General features: G+C 44.2%; 2 protein-coding genes across 3 annotated transcripts; one reads left to right on the forward strand and one right to left on the reverse strand.

Moving 5' to 3' along the window:
- Window positions 1-19: 19 nt before the first annotated feature.
- On the forward strand, window positions 20-3,635 carry SURF2 (surfeit 2). Of its 2 annotated transcripts, none has more exons than NM_001045829.2 (6): window positions 20-142; window positions 401-555; window positions 733-836; window positions 1,261-1,464; window positions 2,057-2,226; window positions 2,999-3,635. In NM_001045829.2, the coding sequence occupies exons 1-6, from the start codon at window positions 56-58 to the stop codon at window positions 3,080-3,082; spliced, it is 804 nt and encodes a 267-aa protein (NP_001039294.2). In that variant the 5' UTR covers window positions 20-55; the 3' UTR covers window positions 3,083-3,635. The 2 variants fall into 2 exon arrangements, with proteins under 2 accessions (NP_001039294.2, XP_025011828.1); XM_025156060.3 differs by having other exon boundaries at window positions 20-88.
- Window positions 3,360-16,615, reverse strand: SURF4 (surfeit 4). The gene is made up of 6 exons (NM_204355.2): window positions 16,417-16,615; window positions 9,562-9,748; window positions 8,340-8,416; window positions 7,687-7,730; window positions 6,530-6,716; window positions 3,360-6,228 (listed from the first exon to the last, which is right to left on the reverse strand). The coding sequence occupies exons 1-6, from the start codon at window positions 16,462-16,464 to the stop codon at window positions 5,962-5,964; spliced, it is 810 nt and encodes a 269-aa protein (NP_989686.1). The 5' UTR covers window positions 16,465-16,615; the 3' UTR covers window positions 3,360-5,961.
- Between the last annotated feature and the right edge of the window lie 69 nt (window positions 16,616-16,684).

The raw sequence follows: 16,684 nt of genomic DNA on the forward strand, positions 1-16,684 counted from the left end.
CGCCTCTCTATGGTAAAGTGGGGGTTTGCAGTGCGGCTGTCAGCGCGGCGTGGCCATGGCCGAGGTGGCTCAGGAGGTGCCCGAGGAGGTGCGGCTCTTCTTGCGGCAGCACCCGCTGCTCAGCCTCGCGGAGTCGGGCAAGGTGGGCAGGAGCAGTCCGCGGTTGGAGTTGGGGGGGGGAGGTGCTGGGGCCGCGTTCCCTGAGGAGAGGCTGAAGCGCTTCCCATGAGGGGCCGTGAGGGGAACGAGGCCGCCTGAGCTCAGCCCCCAGGCCGGAGGGGCTTCTCCCGCTTTGTGAATCGCGGAGGGTCAGGGAGGAGGGCCCTGGAAGGAGTTGAGGTCTCCCCTCCCCTCCCCTGTGTCATCCCTGGGCTCTCTGACCGACACTCCTCGCTCTCAGGTGCGGTGCCGGCTGACGGGCCACGAGTTGCCGTGCCGGCTGGCGGAGCTGCAGGCTTACACCGACGGCAGGAAGTACCGGCGGCTGATAAAGACATCCAGAGAGTTTGATTATGGCACCTTCGAGCCCCATATAGTGCCCAGCACAAAGAACATGTAGGTATTCTGGTGCGTTCAGTCTCAGTGGCTGAGCTTTAGGGAGTTCTTGGGTACCTGGGAAAGTCTTTTGGAAGTGTTTGTTACATTTGAGCACAGTACGTTTATGTGAAAGGTTATTAGGTAGCTTGCTTAAACTCTCTTTGTGGCTCTTTCTTTTGTGTGTGTGTGTCTCAGACATCAGCTGTTCTGCAAACTCACTCTCAGACACATCAACAAGCTTCCAGAGCATGTCCTGCGTCACGTCCAAGGGAAACGCTATCAGAAGGCACTGAAAACATGTAAGTTGGCTGGCTGTACCTTCAGAAAAGCTGCTTTCTCCCCTGAGCTGCTGAAGTTCCAGTAGCTGTATCTGAAGGGAATGGCTAAGTTTGCTCTCGTTGACAGTTCACTGCAACTGCTGTGTGGGTGCCTCAGCTGGGAAGGAACATCCCGAGTGTAGGGATCAGCTGGCTTCTTTAGCAGATACTGTGGAACATTCTTACTTGGAAGGAGTGGTACAAAAGATTCCCCATAGTGGGGATTAACACGTCCAGCAGAGTGTTAACATCTTTCATGGTCTGCAGTATCATATAGATTATGTGAACGTGTATCAGAGCTTGATGTGCTTCTGGGTCGCATTCAATATAAAGTGGACCTGGAAGTAAGTAGGACTCAGGGATTGGGTAGCTATGCTAAGTGCTGCTCAATCCCTTGCACCATTAGATGAGAAGTGCCAGAAGGAAGGGGTGAAGTATGTCCCTGCCTGCCTGCGGCAGAAGCAGCAGCGGAGACAGCACGCTGACGACCAAATGGATGGGAGCAGGCAGCCCCACAGAACGGAAGAATTCTGGGAGCCAAACTCTCCCAGGACAGATGAGGATGAGGATGGAGAGGAGACGGACGACAGCATGAGCGATCTGTACCCACGTGAGTAAGAACATTGCTATCAGGTGTGTCCTAAGGCAAGTTTGTCAGCTCATTCTCTCACACTGCCTTTATACTGCTGCTCTGCTCGCATGCTGGAGATGTTACTTCCATCCGGTTTGAGGTTCTTGGATTTGGAAAAAGCTTCCCTCTGCCAAATGTGAAATAGCAGTTATCACACAGTAATACCACAGCTGGATCCCGTACGGTGTGAGGGGAGGGATACAGCATCTGCTGGTTTTTGCTTTAGGTATCACTGCTTTCCTTGTATCTCAGCAAGTCCTCCAGCCTGACAGGAGTTGGTAAGGCCATTCCACTCACATCTGGAAAATGCTGCCTTGCTGTAGGAGAGCAGAGCTTTAAGATCCCAGAACTGCCTGTGTTGCCTGGTTCCCAGAACTGGGCTAGTGAGAACACGGGGCGTTTTTCTAGTGAAACTTCAGTGTGTTTGTTATTGAGTATTTCAGTAGTGACATATATGATGGGCTAATCCTTGGAGGCCAGAGTCAGCTTAGATGAGCAGAAAACAAAGTTAGGAGTAAGCAGAGCCTGTGTGCACAAAGAACTGATCCTGAGCTAAACCTTTGTATTTTAGCTGGACTCTTCCCAGAAAAAAGCCCAGCAGCTCCCCAAAACACAGAGGCCAATGATGGTTTTGCAACAGACAGCGAGGACGATGGGGCCAAGCTGAGTAGGGAGAACAGCGACGTGAACGGAGATGGTGGAAGAATGGAAGTGAGCAGAGCAGCTGGCAAGAGGGGAAAGGTGGGAGTCACTTTGCTGTGCGTAGCAGATGGGGAGCATGAACAGCCATCATCCTATCCTGTAGGTGGTTGTCTGATCTGTTCCTGTCTGAGAATCAGCAGAAGGTGTAAATCTATTTGGGAGAATACTTTCTCCATGTGCCAGCCACTGACTTGCATCCTGAGGTGTGAATTAGTAGCAGTAAATGTTTATCCTGTCTGCTCCAACTGGGGATCTTATTTCCTGTATAAATATCTCATCTTTGATAGAATCTTGCTGCACCATCTTAGCAGTGAGACCATGGGTTCTGTAATCCTCCTCTCCAAAAACACACACACTACCTAAACACTTCCAAAGTCGTGGAGTCCTCCTACACCTTTTTCTGCCACTTGAGGAGCTGACCAGGTCCTGCCTTGGGGTGTACTTGCAGAAGGGTATGCCCAGATCCTTCTCAATTTGGGAAACAGACACATTACGAAGGTGAATAAGCTCTCTCAGGAAACCCTGAAGGAGGGGCTGGAGCCTTTCTAACTCTATCAGGATGGAAAGTTAAGGCTGGATGAAGTTTAGGTTCATTTCTATGGGGAGAGGGTCACTGTTTGCATCTAATGAAACTGTGTGCCTGTCAGAGACACTACCTTGCAAGACAGGCCAAGAAAACACCCTGGCTTGCCCTGGGCTGTGCTTGTTCTCTCTCTTGGTAAAGGAGACCACACTTGATTTCTCTTTAAGCAGTCTGGGGCAAGGCTGGGTTTAGTTTCTGGAAAAAGCTGATTGACTTTTCTTTCTACAGAAACAGTCAGGCCCTTCAAAGAAAAAATTCAAGAGCTGTCATCAAAAACCCAAAAAGTTCAAGAAAACAACCAACGGTAAATAAATTTTTATGATAAAAATGCAGCTTGAAGCCTCTTGTGTAACAATTCCAGATGGTGCACAAGACCAAAGCGTTCACCTGTAAGCCCTGCTGCCCATTCCAGTTAACTGTTACAGCAGGGAGAAATAAATAGCAAGGGGGAACTAAGGTGCATGTTAACACTCTCTCTCCGACCACTAACAAAACAGGAATTACCACTACAGTAACATAAAGGCAAACCCACTGCTTGGAACTCTTTATGAAGAGAAAAAGCACACGTTTAAGTGTCACCAGTCATACATTTCAAGTGGATACAAAGATGCCATTTGTTTTTATTTTGATTGTTTCAAAAATCAAAACATTTTCAAACACAACTAAGGTACAAAATACAGCATAAAATGAGAATTTATACTTATTTTTTTCCACATAGAAAGCAAAAATATATTCAGAATGAATTCCAGAACACTTTGCAGAGCCAATTGATAGCTGACATCCTGTTTCTCAGCCACTGGGGGAGGTCACTGTATTTTTGGGAGATGTGTGAATACAGCAGTGTATGTAAGATACCAGAATCTTCTGTACCAGGACTCACAGCTGTAAGTCCACGTATTGCGCTGCCTAGAAATACCTTGTAATGCCCTCCACCTTACTGTGCCTCTTCAGTACTAAAATACTTCTGCTGTGAGAGGCAGTAACAGTTCCCTTTTCTGGGGTCTTTTATTGGAAGTTGGACTCTTTATTTCCACAGAGGAAACTGGTCAGTATTTCAGACTAGTCCATCATCCAGCTCCTTAGTTAGGACACAAAGAACAAGCTGAGGAAGCTAACTAAGGGCTACCTACAGAAATTGTTCCTACCATTCAATTTATAAATACTACGAACACCAACAGCAGTTGAGAGATCTGAGAACGGCTACCTTGATGTAGTCTAAGAGTTATAGGACCTGCAGTGAAACTGAGCAAAGAACATCCTGTGCTGCACATCAGGAATTGAAAGGACTAGTTTGGTTTGCTATAGAGACAGGCACAATTAACACTTGAGGTAAAAACCTCTCCTGCAAAACCTATTTAGAAGGAAGCCTTCTAAGTGACCTGAACTTCAATGCTGGCTTCCTCTCATCTACCCCCACATACTCATCTTTCTCCCCCACCTTCAACAGCAGCACATCCTGCTGCTACATGGGATGCTTTTCCCTTAGGATGATGGAATCATTGCTTTAGCACTTAGCAGCACTCTTCTATTTGCCATCTGCTCTATTCAGCCTAGTTTTCTCACCTAACAAGTAACCATTCTGGAGAACTGTCCAAGCCAGTATCCTTACCAGGTAACTAGTTCCTGCTGGAGATGGTTCAGCTCAATTGCTCCTTGAACAAATAGTAGAGCAGCTTTCTCGAGGGAGACGAGAAGAAATCAAGGTAATGTTACCAAGTTGGTAGGGCTCATGCTCTCTAAAAATCTAGAATGCTTTCATGATCTAATGAAACAGGTTTATCTACCAGCAGAGGACAAAAATGCCTCCTCTAAGCAGCATTCACTAAGCATGTTCATGGCACAGAGGCTGTGGCACTGAGGTAAAAACAGAGCCTTGCTCTCTCCTCACTTTTAAGCTGAGGAGTTCCTTCCTCTGAACATGAAAGTTACACTCCTGGCTGCTTACTCACTGTGCAGGCTTTGCACTTGCATTCTTCAGTTATAACTGCCTGTAATACACAGTTGAGAACTGGGACTATGGCAGCACACAGCTGACTTCCATGCTTGTTCCCTATGCATCTCAGGTGCGGCCCAAGATGTCAAGGGGAAGAGTTAGACTTGGAGCTCAGCACTCCGACTCTTCCTCTGTTCAGTCAGCTGAGACTGACAGAAGTGAATCAAAAAAGCAACGAGACTATAGTAATTAGATTGACTGCTCTCATCTTGCATGTATTGTGTGCAGGGAAGAAGGGAGTTTCCATGGTTCTGGATAAATACTTTCACCAGTAACCTGCAATTCAGGCGTGAATTTGGAGCATACATGGATGGACGATGGATGGAAACTGGTTAATAGCAGAAAGGAGCTTTTATTATGGAACGTGCAGCATAACTAGGCTCGCTTTCTTGGGAACCCAGGAGGGGGCAACTCTGGGAAAAGAGTGTTGAGTAAAAAGTTCTTTTGGCACAGAATTCTACCAGCATCTAACGTTCTGTCTCTTAAGGAGTACCTTGCCCCTTCCCTCTTAAAAATCTCGTAAGCAAGAAGGAATATCACCCCTCAAGAACAGAATTGTAACTTGTTAGAAAATTCTCCCTTTTCTTACCTAAAGGAGGTTACAGTTACTTACAGGATTTTCATTTTGCCTTCTATTTGGGTGTAGGAAGGACCTCCTTCTTGCTAAAAGGAAAGTAATAGTGGATTAACAGGCCCTCTGAATAGCAAAATAACCATGAGTTCTTTTGACACTGCTTTCCACCTTGATAAGCAATGCTATAACCAGTGGAACTCCTTATACACAAGGTAGATCTGATGAGGGTGAAAAAGGGGATCCACTTTTAAGTTATAGCTAAAACCCAACATCACACTGAATGATACAGCTGTACTTGCTCACAGTACTCCAAATTTTAAAACAATGCTGACATTAAAGAGAGCAACCGTTCTACTGCAACTCACTGAAGCACCAGCAAAATGCAGGTTTGCTGGGTTAGTTCCAAATCTAGAAAGTTAGAATGATAAGCCTAGGCAACATTCCTTGAAGAAACGGGATTTTATCTATTATATTACTGGTGCCACTGTAAATCAAATTCAAAACATCTGTGCCTTTAATAAGAAGGGGGCATGTATGTGTAAAATGCTGGCAGTTTTTGTTGAATCCATACAGAATCAGTTCTGATCTTAACATGTTATGTCCCAGGAAGTGTTGCTACTCCTGTTACCACTCTTTCTTCTTCTCATCCATGGAGACTCCACCAGGACCCAGTGCAACCACAAGGAGGAGCCCTCCAATTACAGACATGGTCTGGAAGAAATCATATTTGAGGAAGTCGTGCATGGGCTTGTAGGCTGGGATGGTCCAGAAGGCATTGAAGTAGATGTTGATGCCAAACAGCCAGATGACTAGAGTCAAGGCAGCCAGCTTCGTCTTGAAGCCAATTGCCACCAAGATAATCAGGGCTGTGCCTACAATGTTTTGCAGAATCTGCAAGGAGGGGAGGTTAAAAAAAAAAAAAAGTCAAAACCCAAAAAACAAACACTCCCACCAACAAAACAAGTAAGATTTTGTGTCTCCTAAATGGATACACAGACATCAGAACAGAGCATGGATAAGCAGTTCATCAGAGCAAGCTGTCTTAGTACAGATAATCTACTAACATTTTTTTTTCTAAATATGAATTAAAAAAATACTTCAATGAGAAGCAATGAGTAAGACCTACAGCCAACCTGGGAGGTAGTACTATATTCCAGTTCCTTAACTCATACTTTTTACTAATGATACTTACATAAAAGAAGTTCATATCAAAATGCAGCAGTGTCATGAACATGAGGACCAGCAGCACACGGCCCCCAAGCTGCATGTACTGCTTAGGAGAGCTCTCCCGCATAGTAGGGACACCAGCAAACATGCTCTTCCCCTCTGAGCGTGACTCAGCCAAAAGTAGTAGCAAGCCTCCCCCCAGGGCAAGGTTCCTACAGAAAGATACAAGTGGAAAATAAAAGCTTTCTTTTTTTAAAGAAAATAAAACCAAAACAACTAGATCTATAGGTAAATACAAACTATTAAGTCTTATCTGACAATTTTAACTCTAAGAACCTGAATATTAGTGAGAAGTGATTATTCTGTACCTGCACTGTGTGCCTGCATTAGAATTTGCAGCTGAAACAGCAGCTTTGTACACAGTGCAGGTTTACACAAGGCTGCATAGACACACACAGCCTGCTAGAGAAGTCTGGCACACACAGCTCAGGCGCAGTCGCTTAACGTTTGTTATTCTGTATCTCTGGTTTAACTATATATGCCAAAGAAGTCCAGAGTTTGCTTTGAGGAAACAGAACAGCAGTACTGCTAGGAAAAGTTACACATTTACAGGGTTGTAGTAAGCCCAAGAGCACAGATCTTGTGCTGCTACTCCCATCCTACCCTCAGGGGAGAGGGGTGAAAAGGTAACAGCCACCACTCCACATTTTACAGGAAAGTTCTTTATCAATAAACTTGTCTTCTACTTATGGAAGTAAGTCCCAGAAAAAGTCCCTTGAAATCCCAGAAACCATCCTAGTATCTAAATGTTTCAGTTTTCTCAAATAACGCCTTTGGTCTCACATGTAAGCACAACTGCTATTGTAACTGTTTAGGAAATAGCAGCTCTCTGATCCAATCCAGATCCCGAGCTCTCAGCAAGGATGTCACAGCAGTAATTAGATCTTAGTGGGTTAGGATTAGTCTCTTCCTTCTGCAGTATTGAACCTGCTGTCTATAGCTTAAACGAACGCTGTTATGTATATTAAGTGCTGTATGTATATTAAGTGCTGGGATATTAATACAAGCAGACCATCTGTAAAATCTTTCCAGCAAATACTCTGTATGAAGATAATTCCCTGTCAGAGAATGGAAGCAACAGACAAAAGCTTTTGTTCTTGATAAAAACTGAAGTAGTCATACCTCATCAAGAACTTCAGGTCCCATAGAATGCTGTATGCAATAGTCTAGGCAAAGAATAAAATAAGTTGAAAACACCATGTACATTGTACTGAAGTTCTGTATATTTGTTATATTCTCAAACCTGTGCTATCCATAGCAAAAGTCAATTAGAAGTACATTACTCTACAGAAAACAAGCTAAATTACACCACCATGGTCCTGTGAGTGTAAAACAGAGAATCTGAAGCCAGAATTTAACTTGTGCTTCAGCCCCCACAACAACCATCTGCTTTAGACAGAAATGTTTCAACTTAAAGATTCTTCGTCAATGGGGACAGCCCTTCGGAATAACTGTGTGCTGAAGGCCAAAGCAACTGCAAGATCCATATTTGGTATATTACTGATGTACAGGTAAATGGCAAGTCACTTCTGCTAAACTCGTCAAGGTCAAGTATTGAATCAACATCTCCAGCTGACTAATTATAATTATATCCAAGGATCTGTTGGGCATGTCAGAAGAACAGAAACAGCAAAATAGTTCAATGTCACTGAGGGCTGGCATTAGGCCAGGGTGGAAAAAAATTCTGGGTATTTAAATAATGCTGGTCATACTGCAGCTAAGAGAGAAGACTTGAAAGCTATGGTTTAGAAGGTCTGAAGACACAAGCCTCCTACCTGTAATGCTATAATTCCAAACAGTCCAAAGCAGGCATATTGCACAAAGTTCCTACTCAGCACCAGGATACAGCCGCCTGAGTTGGGGAAATTGAACACAGTTACACTTCTGGCTTGCACAGGAAAAGATGCTGCAGGAATGCTAACTTGTTTTGAACTGAGCAGAATCAGATCTCTGTCAGCTGTGCTGAAGAGGGTCAGCTAGGATTAATGGCATGCTGACACAAATCAGTTTCAGAACTAGTGTTTTTGAACATGTTTAAAAATGGTATAATTCCAGAAATATCTTTTATTTCACAAAGCGTAAGCATATGCTGAACATAGCCCACAGTATACAGCACTCCGGAGCAGCTGTCAGTATTAAAGCATAAAAAGAAGTTGCAGAGAAACTCAACTAATCACAAGGTGAGATTTTGCTTTGCTCTTTCATCTTTATTATTTTATTAATGATAACTGTTAGGGCAAACACGCTGTACTCTTGATTTGAAAGCTATTAAGATCTTTCTTCAAGCGTTACAACAAAAAGCACTGACAGCCCTTACCACTTTGACACGAGAACTATTAACTACATGAAATTAAACTGGGAATAGAAGGGTAAAAAACTAAACCCAGGCACAGAAAGTGAAATTAGCAGAGCAGTCAGGGACAATAGATGAGGAACATAATGTAAATAGGTAAGATTTTATTCCTCTCTATTTTTGGACACAAATTTCACTAGGAAGTATCCAGACGTTCTGCTTCCGGGCTTTGATATCTTTGATATAAACATTCTCTTGTGGTTGAGGTGTACCAACTGCAGAGTAAGACTCTGTCATTGAGATTAACCTCTATTAAAAAAAAAAAAAAAAGCAGACTGTGAAAGTCTTACCAGTGCCCCATTTAAGAAAATATGATTATTCAACTTAAAGAACTCAGAGTTGTGGGAGTGTTTATAGATGGATGTACAGAATTGAAAATAGACTGTCCTAATAGACTCCTGGCATCTGACTCAGAGGTAACGGGTCACAAGAAATTCTTGCAGTTGGTTTCCAGGAAACCCTGAAGCAGGTCAGTTCCTTTCATTCAGCCTGTGGAGCACTATCAATTCTAAGCTATCAATGGCTGTTAAGAAATCAATGAGGTGTCCCATGCTCACATGATTCACAGTGCTTGCATGAGCCAGGGGGTGGCAGACACACTGGAGTGCTCTGGCATCCACCTTAACAGCTTTAGAGCCACTTACTCAGCTGTCCGAAGAGATTTATGAACACAAAGATGGAGGCTAGGAAATAGCCACAGTTCCACGTTCCATCAATGTAATCCCTCTGTTCGCTCCACTGGAACCACATGCGGATGCCATCCTCCAGGAAGGTGCTGATCAGGCACAGGCGGGCCACGTGGGGGAGGTACTGCTTCGTCACCCTCAGGAACTACAGGCAGACAGCACAGTTATCAGGGGAGGGAGGGCAGAGGGCAAGGTGATACTCGAGGCATAAGAGATCCACGCTCCAGACTGAGGTCAGTGGTTCTTATGCACACACCATCATCAACATCTAGAGGGAAACACGGACTTGGCACTACAATTTAATGAATTTCTCCTCCATACTAGCTTAAGAACTCTTGGGAGAGGTGGGGGAAAAACAATTTTCATGCTCTGCCTGAAGAGCATTTTGGCCAAGGATGTGGGGAAAAGCAGATTCTGACAGCACCCGTGTAACAAGAACTGTGTTTTGATGGGGCTCTTACTAGAGGAAGACTGACCTTGGTTTTAGCTTCTCTCAGTTTCATGTTACAGCTCAACTGATCTATCAGATAGCCAGGAGCTGAAAGGGCAATCCCACTCCCACCCACATGCTCAGGCACTCAACACCCTGTAACAAACTGATTCAGGGAACAAGGCTGACAGAGGGCTAACTGCAGAAAGATTAAAAAACATGAGTATGCTTTCTGCCAAGCCAGTTCCCTTTAGCAGCTCATAGAAGCACCACTGCAAAGCACGTGTCTGTGTGGAACCTCACTTACATACCCAGAAAAACATACTGCAACTGGATTATGACAACTGCTCAACTCTGTCACGCAGCTTCCTGAAGGGAACTGCTAATTACTTAATGGAGATTTCCACTAGGCATTACCACTCTGAATGCAAGTCAGCACCCAGCTGCCCACTGCACACACTGCTTTGGCATGGTCACATCTCTAGAAAGACACACGTGGAGTGAGCGTATGCTGCTGCTCAGGCAAGAGCTGTCTAGTAAGTAACAGATGTAAATAAACCTAACACTAACTCTACAAGATCAACCAGCAGGATCTCCACCTTCACATGAAGCAGTCTGGGCAGGTTGATACTTGTGAAAGTTAATGCCTGTGTTACAAGCCTTCCTGCAGAACGGCCAGACTTAACAGAAATCCCTAATGCAGAATTAGGAGGAGCAATTTAATAAAACTCCACTATCCCACACAAAGTTTGATGCATTGTAAAGCACACTGAGCATGGAAATGGCATGGGGAAAGCCACATGTGCACACGTGTTTGCCAGACAGCAGTGAACTTTGTAACAAAGTGGACAGAAACAGCAGACCAAGCTTTTCTTTCTCAATTCAGAACTCACATTGTCTTTGGGTTAGTCAGTACAGTTAATAAGTTTATTTCTGGTCGGAATTTTTTTGAGGCTCCAGAAGCTTTCAGTACACATGGGAGTGAACGGAAGGGACACTAAAGCCATTTCTGCAAGTTTTTACTTGTCACACTAATTAATAAGTACTAAAGGCTGTATCAAATTCTATGGAAATTAAAAGCTTTGCTTACTCTGTAACTGAAGATTATCACAAGAAAAAGTGATCTAGCAAACATGCTTAACAGTTAATATCAGAACAAACTACACTAGTTGTACTGTATGTATCCAGAGTCTAAGGGTCGAGATTGGAGTCAATTAAGTGCACATTAAGCACAGCTGTACTCTGACTTGGGGCTGCTACCTCAGACTTGTTAAAGCCATGGTAAAAGTTGGATGAATGAGTCAGAAGAAAAAATTTGTGATCTTTGTCACTGAAGGAGAAACATCTTGGTTTACAGCTCTCTTCTCTCCCTTATTTCACTGTGTGTTTGGACAGCCTGGGGTGAAGAATACTGCAGATGAAGTTATTTTGGAAATAGTACAAAAAACAGAAGTAAACAAAATAAGGTAACAGTCTTCCATGTCACGCTGTAAAACAAGTAACCTTGGTCTAGAGGGGTGAAGCACAAGGAGGAAATGCAAGAGGACAGGGGCTGAGCACCTGTAGGTAAAGGAGAAGGAAAAACAAACCAACCACTGCTGTGGAAAGCCCGAAAAAAGAAGCAAGTACTACAGAGGATATCCACTGCCAGGCCTCATCTCTGCGGCTTTTGAAGTGGGTCACGTAAGTTTATCTCATCTTCCTCTTCCCTGAAAGAGCTGCCAACAGTACAAGCGAAAGAGCCAAAAAGACATTTAGCATTTACCTGTTCTCTTGGCAAGTAATGGGAATTTAACACTATCTATTAAACACAAGTGTGAGCGTCCAATCAGCTAAAGACAAGTCAGAGCAACTGAGGCCTAAAGCAGCTGCAGTGCTAAGCAACCTTATCACGACACGCACCATCTCCGGACATCCATAAGTCATGGAGCTGCATTTATTTAGCTACATGCAAGTTGAAATCATTATGTATAGCCAGCTTAAAGCTGATTAACTTCAGAAACAGGCTGCATAAACAAGAAAAGGATATAAAACAAAACAAGAGAGACTGGTTAGGAAGGTCCAGAAAGAGAGAGAAAAGAGTGTCTAAATTCTTTTATCTCAAAATTCACTTGATGTCTTATGTGGCAGTTACATGACAAGAAGAGAACAGAAGTAAGGTAGGCAAGGACAGAGGAATTTAAAGAAACAGGTCTCTGGAAGTGGGACTGAACTGAAACTATCTGAAATCCAATCAACACATCAGCAGCAGCACGTAGCTGAACACGCTGCATTTTGAGCCCACTTCCTATGCTCATGTATGATTTACACAGGTAAAAAACAGCATGAAACTTTGCAGCTGCAGCTGATAAATGTAGCCAAGTAATACACGTCTCAAAATGCACACTACTACACACAATACACTTAAGCAAAAACAAAGCATTGAGATGGACAGAGGTGACAGCATTAAAGACACGATGTGCAGTAATCACGTCTTATTCTGCTCTGGGTTTTGCATCAGTTGCTCTTAGCACATGCTGCCTCTTTGCAAGAGTCAAACACCTAGGGAAAAGATAACAAAATACCAAAGTAAAACTGTCTGACAGGAGAACAGCTGGTTCTGTGATGGCAGTCAAGTCATTAGCATATAGCAGAGGGGCTCTGTGTTGCCACTTCCCCCTCTAATGGGATTAGGATGGCAATTAGATTTAAATGCTCCTCTTTAGTTTGACATGCAAAGACACACAGGATGATCCAGGGATACCAATATCCAATCTCTGTTCAAAACCTCTTTTTCCAAAAAGGAGGCATGAAAGATTCAAACCTATGAAAGGAATAGGCCCAAAGAGATTTAACAGTGTGATTCTTTTTCATCTCCTATGCTTTCTCAAATATAACCCCGCTTCCAATAGTCTCAAATTTGTAAGCATCCTATCCCATTTTGATATAGGTGCACACACCATAGTACAACTGCAGATAAGACCAATACAGTGCCCAAATTGTGGAACTTCACTGTCCCTTAAGTGTATTCTATAAGCAGAGATAAGTAAAGAAGCACATGCACTGGGTAGCGCAGCATGCAAGAATTCTCATTTTCCACCAGATTTGTGAATCTGATTTTAACAAACTTAGCAGAAATGCTTCAACAATTAAGACCGGTCCAAAGCCCAAACACAAAGACTTTTCTCATTTATGTGTGTTCATCATACCTTATGATCACAGTGCTGAACAACCATCTGTTACTACAGAGAAAACTCTTCTGGGCTTCAGAGCATTACCAGTTCAGAGCCTCTGATTAAGATCTCCTTGAAATATCTAGTCTGATTTTGGTTAAGGGAATGCTTTGTTCTCAAGTGAGCTAACAGCTCTAGTAGATACCACTGATTTTCAATACCACGATGCTAGCTTTCCCTTTCACCAACCTGTATATAAAATCTGTGGAGACCTCACCTAATAATCACAAGGTCAGCAGCACCCATCACATCAGGCTAACCAACATACACAAACTGTATGTGTAATTACTGAATACTGAAATAAGTAAGAGAGCCTCATTGTCAAAAGGCAAAGAAAGACCTCTGATCCACCAGAACATTTAGTCTTAATCACGTTTTTAATTGCACTAAGATTTCTCATGACAATGCTTTGCACTTATAGAATGTGCTTTATACCAATTCCTTTTTCAAGAAGTCTATTCAGTCAAATCCTTAGAATGGAATTTCTTAGTCATCTACTGCATATTGCTATCACTATTCATGGGAAAAGTCTTCCCCAGGCTGAGAGGAATAGGCTGCATTTGGTTTAGAATTATAAAGAATCAGTACACCAACATGACTAAGCTAGAGCATCCAGACTCAGTTCCTTAATATAAAGGTCAGACTAACAATAAATTGTTTTCTTCTCCCTTCTATTACCTTTAAAATAGGATACAGAGATGTTAGAATTAGCTGAATAACGTGCACCAGCATTTACATTGGAAAATTAACTAAAACCCCAGCCTGGTTCTCCCTTACAGTCCTTTCACTGCAGTACAATGACTCAATGTCTCACTGCATTTTTGTCCTTTTTTTTTTTTTTTTTTTTTTTTAAATTTAAGAATGGCAGGAATACCAGGCACCCACATTCCCAGAGATTATTGCAGACATTAGAAAAGTTGCTTGAGATTTGCTCTGCCTTACAGGGATTACAGAAGAGAGGCCTACAGTTCTCTAGCTTAAACAATCACTACAGGCACAGCTTTTCTTTGTCAGCATAAGAACAGTACACGGTGACTGCACTGACAAGCCTAACATGCGATATTTTAACAAGTATCAGTACTGCACACCCACAGGCTGCAGATGTGTGCTAAGTTAAACTATTGGCGAGTGTTCACCACTGGTGATCTCGGCCACCTTGTTGTCACCCCAGTCCCCCACTCCAGTAATTCCCTTGTGCAAGGGCTGGTGCCCATTTGACCTAAACACAGAGATAAAGAAACCAACTGAAAATGAACACTTGAATTCTTTCAGCCAGTTCAGCTTGCCAATCTGGTGACAGGTAAGTGCGAATGTGCGAAAAGAAAAGTGGAACACAGCGTTGGGAAAAGTGGGACAGCTCTGGTCAGTGACAGCTAGCTGTCTGGCAAGCTCAGCTGCCTTGCAAGGCCATGTCTTCAATGCAGTACTCCACTCTACTGGGATGGTTCGTCTGAGAATCAAGAGCCACTTGTTTTACCTCTTGGCAGACTTCTGATGAGCATCTCGACATTTTAAGTGTAGCTTTCTTAATTCAAATGGAAATGGAAGCATTGGAAAAAAATTAAGTCAGTGTTTGAACTTAAGGAAAATATGATTCTTGCTTTTATGACATACTCAGTACTTACTGATAAGCCATGGAAGTAGCTGTAACATTCTCCCCACAGTGCTTTACGTTACCAAAAGTAAGACTTGTCAGGTCTTGAATACAAAGAACGAAGAAAGCAAAGTTATCAATGAGAGTGTATTCACATCTCATCACAGTAATTGTCCAACCTCCCTAACTCCCTCACCAAGAGGAGTTTCAACATGGTGACAGCCCAGATATTCTAATTGCCTTTTTTAATCCAGTCTGAACTAGGTTTCCATAACGTCAAGTGTTCACTTCACAATATATATTAAAGGTTATTGTTTGGTAAGTCTCTCCACTCCTACACTGGTGCGATACTGAGTTTTAGCAACAGGCACAGCATTGAAATTATCTGATTGAGCAAGGAGGCAGCCATTTGGAACCAGAATCATCTGAGGGACATTTCAGTTACTTGAAAGGCAGCAGTTATTTTGCAATCTGATCGGCAAGTGCATGTAAACACCCTAAATTCTGTGACTAAGGGAAAGAGTCGTCTTTAAATAGTATGTGCTCAAACACAAAGAAAATCAGCCATTTAAAACTCATTTCAGAAGGGAACAAGTCACATTTTTGCTGAACAAAAGAGCTTTCACTGCTATGAAAAGTGGGGGTTAGAGAATCTAGAAATAGACACACAGGAATAAACAGAGAGGTGTTATAAAAAGGTCAGGACAACAGTGTAAATTGTGGCAAGCAACATGAATGCTATACTGACAGCTTACATTCTCCTTTAAAAGGAAAGAGAACAGGGTAAGTACAGGATGATGAAAATAATTAGAACATCTATTACATTGGGTGCTGCCACATGCCACAAGCTCTAAAATGAGTCCTCCATCCGGGGCAGGGAGGAAGTGCTGAGCAGGTCTTCCCAGGAAGCCCAGCAATGACAGCACAGCCCCGGGAGCTGTAGGCACTGTACCACTGACTGTTCAGAAGTTCCAAGTGTACAGATGGGTAGAATAAGGTTTTCCCAAAGAATGCTATAAGCTTATTATTAGACATCAGATCTCATTTTCAATTACATGAATCGCTACAACAATGAAAGTCTTTCTGACACTGTCGCTACTTATACACACGATATTCCTGCTGTCGTGTGTAGTGATAAGTGATTGTAAGCTTCTATTTCACAGAAACCTGTAATAGTTGAAATCAAGATAAGAAGGTCTGAGACAACACCTGCTTGTTTTCTTTCCTTCCAACCCAGCTCCAAACACAGCACCCCAGTGCCAGTGCCTCCTCTCTGGGAGCCACCCCAGCAGCCAGGGCCTCGCACACCACCGAGAATGGGGCCCCTCGCCTTCCCTTCACAGACACCCCGCCAGCAGACCTCGGCCTCCCGCTCTCCCCCGCCCACCCAGCAGCAGGACGAGGCCGGCCTCTCGGCTCCAGCTCACCCATCCGGCGGGCAGGGGACACCGCGGCCTCCCCGCACAGCGAAGGCCCACAGCCGCTCCCTCAGCGCCGGGTCCCGGCCTCAGCCTCCAACCGCGGCCCGCCTCACAGCCCTCCCGCCCCAGGCCTCCCCCGGCCCAGGGGGCACCCACCTGATCCGCGAAGTCCTCAGCGGTACTCATGATATCGTTCTGACCCATAGCAGCGGAGAAAGAAGCGCTGCTGCGCGCCTCGGGCCCGGCCTTGCGCTGAGGGGCTGCGGCCGCAGGGAAGGAAGAAGGAAAGAGAGGAGGGGGAGCGCCGAGCCGCGCCGCACCGCCGCTGCTGCCACGTAGGCCAGGCCTTAAAGGCGCCGCGCGGGCGGCAGCGCCAACACACGCGGGGCGGGCGGGGCCCGGCGGGAGGGGCGGCACCGCTGCT

This window comes from Gallus gallus, chromosome 17 (genome assembly GCF_016699485.2).
Source record: "Gallus gallus isolate bGalGal1 chromosome 17, bGalGal1.mat.broiler.GRCg7b, whole genome shotgun sequence".
NCBI lineage: Eukaryota > Metazoa > Chordata > Aves > Galliformes > Phasianidae > Gallus > Gallus gallus.

What these genes read in the sequence shown, in the direction of transcription:
- SURF2 (NM_001045829.2), top strand. Translation starts at nt 56, where the DNA reads ATGGCCGAGGTGGCTCAGGAGGTGCCCGAGGAGGTGCGGCTCTTCTTG. An exon ending in GTGCCCAGCACAAAGAACAT is followed by an intron (nt 556 to 732) that starts GTAGGTATTCTG and finishes TGTGTGTCTCAG; the next exon opens with ACATCAGCTGTTCTGCAAAC. An exon ending in CATGAGCGATCTGTACCCAC is followed by an intron (nt 1,465 to 2,056) that starts GTGAGTAAGAAC and finishes TTTGTATTTTAG; the next exon opens with CTGGACTCTTCCCAGAAAAA.
- SURF4 (NM_204355.2), bottom strand. Translation starts at nt 16,464, where the DNA reads ATGGGTCAGAACGATATCATGAGTACCGCTGAGGACTTCGCGGATCAG. An exon ending in CTGAGGACTTCGCGGATCAG is followed by an intron (nt 9,749 to 16,416) that starts GTGGGTGCCCCC and finishes GTCTGCCTGTAG; the next exon opens with TTCCTGAGGGTGACGAAGCA. An exon ending in TTGATATGAACTTCTTTTAT is followed by an intron (nt 6,229 to 6,529) that starts GTAAGTATCATT and finishes CCCTCCTTGCAG; the next exon opens with ATTCTGCAAAACATTGTAGG.